The following is a 9,047-nucleotide window of genomic DNA, read 5'->3' on the forward strand; positions in this document are numbered from 1 at the left end:
AGACGTCCCACCTCTCCACCGTTGTGCTGGTCTGGTCTCCAAGACAGACTGGGCGCTCGGCCACCGCAGAGGGCTGCCTGAGTCAGAGCCGCTGTCCGCTGTCCCTTCTTCCTTTCCTTCTCCCCCTCCAAACCGGCTCTGGCTCTTCACCTCTTCCAGAGTCTGCCCGCCTGCCTCTGTCCCACGTCCCCGCCACCCTTCCCTCCGCATCAGCGGGCATCGTGGGCCATGCACTCACCGTGGGCAGGCGAAGGCCCAGGCACAGACCACAGGCCCTCGCAGTCTGCTGGCCGCCGGCGGCTCGGAGCAGGGACTGCACTGGCACAGCCACGCCGCCAGCTGCTCGAGACACGGCGGGGCAGGCGTGGGCACCTCCCAACTGACTCTTCGAGATGGACGTGCAAAGAGGTTACTGAAACCAGGAAATTCGGTCACGAAAGCACAGCAAGAGACAGAAAACACCCAAGTTCTGAGTGTGGATGGGGCCGTCAGGTGCGGCCGGGTCCGGTCCGTCAGGAAGGAAACCGCCTCGTCTCTCCTCTGCGTCACGCGCAGCCAGGTTGCTCTTACTTTAGAAACTGCACGTTGGGAACTAGGAAATGAGCATTTTTCAAAACTTTCGATGTGAGCAGTTGGCAGAAATGAGTGTCACGCCCCAGACACTAGGGGCCAGCAGCCCAGGGCACTGACCAGAGTGCAGGCATTAGAGCAGTGGGACGAGTCACCGAAGGCCTCTGAAGACTCGGCCCTCTTCCCCAGCAAAGCCGTGCTGCAGCCATTGACACAGGCAGCGTCACACGCCCCAGGGAAGACTGTGTCCAGCAAGACCATCGTGTTTAATAAAAGCGTGGAGAGGGGACCCGAGGGCGAGAAATGCTGGTGGGGAAGGTCGAGTGTGGCCATACAGCTGCCAGGAGCCCCGTGATCAGGGCCCAGCCGTCCCCACCGAGGCCTGGCTTCCCATGGGCTACCTCAGCCGCAAAGAGCCGGCAGGGCACTGAGGCGACCGGAGCCTCTGATGGGCGAAGACCCCACCCACCCCTCCTCCACTCAGACCACACTCGAACCCATGTTACGTTGTGCTCCTGCTCGGACCCAGGGCAGCCAGGGCGCGCCAGAATCTCTTCCACACGCACATGAGCCCAGCTCATAATATTTAGGTTTTTCTCCATTAAAGAAAAGACTGAAGATGTTAAAAGCTGAAGGGGGGGTGTGCAAAACTAAAACTGTAAAGCATCTTAAGTTTATGTTCTCTGATTTCGGCTTAAATATTACCTCCAGATATATTTCCGGATAGGGGCACAGATGCCGTTAGCACACAGGTATGCCCTCCTAAGTAAGATTGTCCTGGGAGGGACTAGCAGTTGACGTAATGGCTATGTCGCTGGACTCCCATGTAGCCGACCACGGTTTGAGTCCCAGACCCGGTAGCTTAAACTCACGCTGAGCAGGCATGCGTGCCCAAGATCCCAAGAGGAGAATGGAGGAGAAGGGATTGCTGCATGGCCTTCCCCCCTGGGGGGTGATTTCTCGCTTTCTCTCTGCCTCTCTCTGTCTTTCTGGCGAGTGTGCATGCCCTATAGCAAAAACCTCTCAAAAAAAAAAAACTGTCCTGGGAGCTGTACGCCGGCCCGACTTCCCGGTTCACTCACACTCTGCTCTCCGCTTGCCGTTCTGCAGCGCGCACCCCACTCGCTTTCTCCATGCGGGCCTGGCTCTGAGCCTGGCACCGCCTGCACACCAGGCTCCCTGCACCACCCCTCCCACAGCGCAACCTCGGGGTCTCCAGGCCACAGCTCCTGGGGCAGAAATGCCCCCACTCTGCTCAGGGCCTCCCAGCGCACTGGACTTCTGCAGCTTGTCGGGGCGGGTGGGCGGCGACGTGGAGAAGCCCCTCCTGCTCCAGTGCACTCGCCGTGCAGCCCAGGCCCGGTGCCCTGTTAACAGAGGGAGCAAGCCGGCAGAGGTGTGAACAGTGGGTCTGGGTGCAGGGGTGCGGGTGCCAGTGGTTCTAACTTTCAGCTTTGAGGTTTGAGATTTTAGTCATGAAAATAGGGAACCCTCACAGTGGCTTTTCTTCCCCTCCTGCTCCCACCAAGCCGGCCCTGGGGTGTGCCTCTGGCCTCAGCCCCACCTGCCCCACCTTGCCCGTTCACTCCCTGCTGTCCTCCCATCGTCCGCGCTCAGCTGGCCCCTTCCCTGCGGCCTCCCGGTCTATAAATGATCACCCCGGTGCTTTTACAGCCGCTGTCACCTGTCTCCTCCACAGGGTGTAAGCTCCGTGGAGGCACAAGGGCTTCTGCTTCCTGTGCTCCCTGCTGGTTCTCGGCGCATGCCAGAGACCTACTGGGCCATCGCAAAAGTCATGGCACATTTTGCACAGAAAACATTTTTAAAAAGTACATCATGGTTTTCCCACAAGCCAATAGTAACCGCAGACTGGGCAGAGAAGCGAGGCAGAGTTAATGGACAGGTGGGAAGGGTGGACAGGGAGGTGGCAGGTGGGGTGGTGGGGGTGGGCACGTGAGGACGGGTGGGTGAGGGCAGGTGGACGGCGGGGACAGCTCTGTGACTGGCGTCCTTAGCATCCAGCCCGTGTTGGCATGAGTGACAGTGACTGTGATTCGTGATGCCTGCTTACCTCTTTATCGAAGGGTTTTTGAGGTCTCAACCTCAAGTATTTGAGTTTACAGGAGTCACGGAAATGCTGTCGAATCTCAGCCGTCATCTCGTCCGGGGCCTCACAGTAAAGGTTCTTGTGGAACGTTTCAAAGCGTGACCGCCAACCACGTGTTGCCCTCGCTGTCTTCCAGGTGGCCGAGCGAGCCCTGTACTACTGGAACAATGAGTACATCATGAGTTTAATCAGCGACAACGCGGCCAAGATTCTGCCCATCATGTTCCCGTCCTTGTACCGCAACTCAAAGACCCACTGGAACAAGTAAGAGCAAGCTGGCTGTCTCCTTGTCTGTCGCTTTTTAAACCCTCATTTACTCACAACAGTGTGCACCCGGGCAGGGTGGCCACAGACGCACACTGCACTGGGCTCCTCTGTCCCTGGCCCTGTAGCTCACCGGGACCCTGGGCACAGGCACACGGCGTGTGTTCAGGCCTACCGGGACTGAACCGTGGTCAGCCCTGTGCCTTCCAGCAGTGCAGTTCTGTTTACTGCTGACCGCGCCACCAGCCTGGGCCTCTGTTCATTTTTAAATGTTGTATTTTTGCTGATACTTCAATTAGAATTCAAATATCAATTTTGAGCGTTAAAGAACGAAGCTGTTGGTTTTTTTGTGGACCTACAAATTAAGTGGCAGTGTGGGCTGTGGCTGTGATCTTCCATTTTGCGTCCTTATCCCCCGTCCAAGGCCACATAGAGCCACATTTGTCCCTGCCAGTGCCGTGCTGGCATCTCTAGCCTCTGCCTCAGCCCCCTCTGGAGGAGTCCAAGGCTGCTGTGGTTTGTGGAGCTCAGCCCTAAGGAGCACACCAACACGGGCCCTAAGGAGCCTTCTGTGCACTGGGGAACCCCTATGGGAGTCACTGTGTGGACATGCAGGGAAGAGCAGGTGATTAGACACAGCCAAGGTCGGAAGTGCCACTTGCACTTCTCTCCTTTCTCGTGTCACTAAATGAGGATGAACAGATCGATTTATCCAGCAATAGTCTTCTGAGACCTTGAAAAAAACCACTGGTGTGGGGACCAGCAGATGGCGTGATGGTTGCCTCACTGGACTCCCACGTAGTCGACCACGGTTTGAGTCCTGTACCCGACGTCTTAAAACTCACACCGTGTGCATGTGTGTTCATGCCCAAAATCCCAGGAAGTGAATGAAGGAGAAGGGATTGCAGCGTGGCCATCCTCCCGGGAGGTGATTTCTGTCTCTGTCCCTCTCTGTCTCTATGGTGAGCACACATGCCCTATAACAAAAATCTCTTAAAAATAAAAGAAGCTACCAGTAGGGATGCCATGTTAATTCTTATTCCTGAATTTAATACTCACGTTACTTAGACACACATGAATATCAGTTTGTCTCTCTCAGTCTCTGTTCATCTCTTTGCGCGTCATAATCATCAATGAGAGTTTACAGCAAGAGGTGAGACGGACAGACAGAAAACCCCCTCGGTGGGGCCCAGCCACAGTGCAGTCCTTTCCCACCAGTTCTCCATCTGAATTCTGGGCACATGTGTGCACCTGGCCTGCTTTGCAAGCTGCCAGGACTGAGACTTGAACCAGAGTCAGTCAGGTAGATCCACTTTGCTCTGTGCAGTCCTTAACCGTGTGCTACAGGACCGGCCCAGGTTACCATTTCTGCTCTACTCTGTAGAGCTGTCTGAGTCAGGCGAGTCGGACCTCTGGCCCTCTCTCAGCCTCTATCCTCGTCTAAAAGTAGAAGCAGTAGAGTGCTTCTTTGTGCAAGTCCCATGGTCGTGCAGGTGGGTGGGGGTAAAGCTGGTGAGCACAGCGTGCCTGGCGCACAGTAGGAGTTCCGTAACTCAACAGCACTGCGGGTGAGGACGGGCGGCAGGGCTGAGCTACTGCGCAGTGGTCGGGGAGCGCGAACGAGGCTGCCGTCCTGTCAGCTCTGAACACGCCTCTGTGACACTTGACCTTGTGCTCACTGAGCACAGCAGGCGAGCCATGCCCCTTGCGTATGATTGCATATGTTGTGAAAACCGGCACGGTCAGGGACCGGCTCCACTCTTGCCCGTCGCAAACACAGAAATGTTCTTGTAACTGTATTTTAAGTATGAGTTGAGTTTTGTTACAAAATGGACTAAAAGCAGTTACGATTTGAGAGTTATCTGGGAGTTACGTTTGTTTCCAGCTTGCTCCACACAGCGCAGGGGCTGACTGGGCTCTGCCAGGCAGTTTCTCTGCTGAGCTTTTCTGGGCGCCCTTCTGTGGCTGCAGTCAGATGGCATCTGGGCCTGGAGCCGTCCCAAAGCCCCGAAGGACCCTGGGACAGCAGGTCCTCCCCGTCATGTGCGTCAGAGCTGAGGAGCCGAGTTTTGACTGTGCTGCTTTATGGTCATTTTACTTTCTACGTTTTAAAGTTCTGCTGTGGCATTATCAAAATTACGCCCTCTGGGCTGGCAGGTGGCGTGGTGATTAAGACGCTGAGCTCCCACGTGGTTGGCCGTGGTTGGGCCCCAGACCGGATGGCGTGCTTTCTCACTTTCCCTTTCTCTCTGTGTGTCTCTCTCTGGTCAAATTTAAAAGAATAATGATAAATAAAAGTAAATAATTCTCTAGAACAAGTTATGTCCTCAGATAAGATTGAAAGGAAACTGACATTTGCAGGAAGTCAAGGTTTCCTTTATCGTTCCCATATAATTTTGTCTTAATTGTGTTTAATGAAGTCCCAGCATCTGGACTGAGCTGAGGGCAGTAAGCCGAGGGGAAGGCCGGATGTGCGGTGCTGCAGCAGGCCCGGGACGGCGGGCGGACGGGGGGCGGCGGGCGGGTGAGGCCTCGGCTTCTCTCACCCTAAAGCGCAGGAGACGTAGGAGAAGGGAGATGCTGAGATGGGAAGAAGCCTGCTAAGGGTCTAGAGGAAAGAGGAGGTGGTGGGGAGTGGGGAGAAGAGGCTGTGCACCCCGAGTCTCACCGTGCCCTCCTCTTCCTAGGACGATACACGGCTTGATATACAATGCCTTGAAACTCTTCATGGAGATGAACCAAAAACTATTCGACGACTGCACCCAGCAGTTCAAAGCAGAGAAGCTGAAGTAAGTGGCCCCTTCCACAGAGCTGTTTCCTGGACGTGTTTCCTCATCCTGAAAACAGTAAAAAGGTTTTTTTATTGTTTTGTCCTAAAGAAGCTGCCCTTCACTGAGGCAGAATCTGTTCTGTCTTACTGGAAAGCACGTTAAAGCCTCGTGACCTAGAGTTCTCACAGCACGGATGTTTAAAGTTAGCTCCCCTCTGCCCGGGATTACTAGTGTGACCGTCCTCGCAGGAAGCGCAGGTGCGGTGGAGAATTAACGTGGAGGACTTTTACTTTCCTCGGTAACTCTCGCAGGCTGCGGTGGCAGTAATTGTCCAGGTTCCCACGACAGACATTTGAATTATGGCCTGAAGGTTCGATTCAGAGAGTGAGAACCCTCACCTCCACGGAGCTTGGCGGTTCTAGTCTCGTGAGCTTCAGACGTGGGCGTGTTCTGGATCTGGTCTGTCCTTGGAGAAGTCCTGAGCTTCTGAGGACTTCAGAGCCCACATGTGTCCCGCGATGGTCTAGGCGGCAAGGTGCCCCGTCCCCACCTGTGCGAGTAATCACGTCACCCCCTCAGCGTCCAGTGTAGACTGTTGGCAGATTTTATTCTTGTCATCACTCAGAACCTGCTGAGGTAGATCGAGGTTTGAGTGACTGATTTGAAATGTGTGGCTGTCTATGGCCAGTTGTCATTCGTTCATTCTTTAGACAAATATCTGGACATCTGCTTTATCCCGGGTTCTGTTTGGGTTCTAGAGGTCCAGCAGTGAATAAACCGATAAATCCTTCCCCCGTGGGGCTCGTATTCTGGGTAACCTGCACAGAGAGCAGTGCAAACGCGTAGACGGAGCGGGCGAGACAAGACTGAGGCACGTCCCGGCTCGTCCCCCTGCCGTGCGGCCCCTTCCCACCTCGGCGTGAGCGCAGTGCTGCCTGGGCAACTCCTCCCCTCACTCTATGAAGGGGCCTAAAAGATTGAGGGTTTTTGTTAAAAAGGAAAAAAAAAAAAATCCTCTGGATTTAAAAGGAAAAAAGTCCAAGTCAAGGGACTTACCAAAGGTCACATGACTCTTCTAACAGTGAAATCAGACAGACCAGGTCTCCGGCTCCTAAAACCATTCCTTTTCATTTTAATCTGTGATAGAGAACATGAGTGTGTGCTCACTGACATAGGGAGAGTAGTGCACATGCGCACATGCACGCGCACACAAGCACAGGTCTGGTCACACGTGGTCCCTTCTCCCGGACAGCCAGGTGCTCAGGTTCTTTGGCACACACACCCAACGAGTTTCAGGTCAGCCGTGCCAGGGGTTGAACGATGGTGGCCTTCCACTGATAAGGCCAGCTCTTTTCGCCTCGCCTGCCTGGACAGCCACATAGGTCCCATGAAGAGCTAGTGAGCAAGACCTGGTGTGAAGAGACAAGGCACCTGCAGAGGTTGAGTGTCCCTTATCCAAAATGCTCAGGACCCAGAGTGTTTCGGATTTTGGATTTTTGCCGGTTTAGGAATATTTACATAAGTGACATATCTTGGGGATGGGACCCAAGTCTACACATGAAATTTATTTATGTCTGATACATGCCTTAGACAGAGATCTTAATACTGTGACCGTATACAGTATTTTTGTGTTGCAGCGTTCTGACTTGACCTGTCGCGTGAGGTCACGTATGGAATTTCCCACTTGCTGTATCACGTTGGCACTCCGAAATTTCAGAGTTTGGGTTTCACATTTTTGAATTAGGGATGCTCAACCCATATAACGTTTTTTTAAGAACATGAAATTCTTATGCATGTTAGATTTTTAGCGTTTTTATCCTATTCATCTTTAAGTCTTGGTGTTTGTTCGTCTCTCGTGTCGCGCACCTTGTGACCACACTGCCGAGTAGGCCCGGAACGCAGCAGGGGGAGCCGAGGGCTGTGTCGCTGGGCATATCTGTGCCTTACCCTTTGACAGGTGCTTGAATGTGACTCATCATGCTAATACAAATGACATTTTACTATTTTTCAGAGAGAAGCTAAAAATGAAAGAACGAGAAGAAGCATGGGTTAAAATAGAAAATCTAGCCAAAGCAAATCCCCAGGTACTAAAAAAGAGAGTAACATGAAAACCGCCAGGGTGTTGCTTGAATGTTTTTCTAAGATAGGAACGTGGCTTCGTCGTGGGAGGGAAGGAAATCAATTTTACTAACGTTGTACGTGAAAGTATCTGCAATAAAAAATGCTTTTCGATTTTGTAACCCTCCTCTTGTACAAGTACTTATTTTGTCCCTCAACATTTTTACCACAGAATTGACTTTTTTTTCCCCTCTGCTTTTTAAATAAGATATGAATCTTATACTGTGGTAAAAAGAAAACCAGGCCATCACCTCTGTTTTGGACCAAGGCTGTAAACTGCTTTGTCTCCTACATGATCCATGCTGTAGCTCAAATGATATTCCTCTCTCTTTAATATCCACTCAACCCTAGAAGAAAGGAACGTAGATTTGGAATAGGTCAAGTGTGCAGTTAACGTCCTCCTTCCTAAAATCAGGTATGGGCTTAGCCTCTTATTAAGAATTCCCTGAATTGTGCCAGATTAGCGACGAAACCTCTTCCTGCCCAGGCCAGTGAGTGCCCGTGGGAGCCAGCGTGCTCCGGTGAGCCACAGCAGCGAGCGCTGTCCCCTGCAGCACACACTGCCGCAGAGGGCTCCCTCTGGGTCAGCTCCACCGTCCGAGTGATGGGCCGGGCTCGCTGCCAGCAGTGCCTCTGACCGACGTCCGCTGGTCTGACCACAGCCACACTCAGTCCTCGCTTTCTTCACTCCCCAGAGCTGGAGATATGTTAGTGCAGCGTGTACTTCTTCGGGTGAGAACTGTGCATAAAGAATTATTATCTCTCTTTGTGTGTAGATTTTTCAGTCTCTCTGACATTTAATTGCAAAGTGATACGTGAATATTTCCAGTGCCTACTTCCCATCTAACAGTATACCGGTCTGTCTTCCCTTTGGTAAAACTACATTGAGGAGACTTAAACCACCAAAAACTGAACAATACCCTTACATGTGTGTTTCTGATTGCACTAAAACGAGCAGCCGCGTCCTCACAGTATCCGTGCTCGTGCCTGGAGGCGCTGCTTTAAGACGGCCGTGTTGAGGTGGAGGGGACCGAGCTTGTGTCACCAGTGAAGTTAAGTGCTGAGACTTGTTCTGAAAGCTAGTGAAATTCCTAGTCCGGGCAGCCTTACATGGTTGCCCTGAGCCGAGGGGGCACGACCTGGCCCCCCACGCACACAGCGTAAAGCCGCAGCCTTGCAGAGCACATGTCTGCTCACAGGCCTGGTGTGGTCACGTC

At 53.0% G+C, this 9,047-nt stretch overlaps 1 protein-coding gene across 7 annotated transcripts in view; it reads left to right on the forward strand.

Moving 5' to 3' along the window:
* The window catches only part of PPP2R5C (protein phosphatase 2 regulatory subunit B'gamma), a 196,130-nt gene that overhangs the window by 177,289 nt on the left and 9,794 nt on the right, over positions 1–9,047 (forward strand). For 6 of the 7 annotated variants that reach the window (XM_027776359.1, XM_027776361.1, XM_027776360.1 and 3 more), the window contains 3 exons: positions 2,814–2,941; positions 5,629–5,730; positions 7,724–7,796. In XM_027776359.1, coding sequence (XP_027632160.1) covers positions 2,814–2,941; positions 5,629–5,730; positions 7,724–7,796 — 303 coding nt within the window. The remainder of the gene's footprint in view (positions 1–2,813; positions 2,942–5,628; positions 5,731–7,723; positions 7,797–9,047) is intronic. The other variant, XM_027776363.1, reaches the window with a different exon arrangement.

Source organism: Tupaia chinensis, unplaced genomic scaffold (genome assembly GCF_000334495.1).
Source record: "Tupaia chinensis unplaced genomic scaffold, TupChi_1.0 Scaffold000671_1, whole genome shotgun sequence".
Taxonomy (NCBI): domain Eukaryota; kingdom Metazoa; phylum Chordata; class Mammalia; order Scandentia; family Tupaiidae; genus Tupaia; species Tupaia belangeri.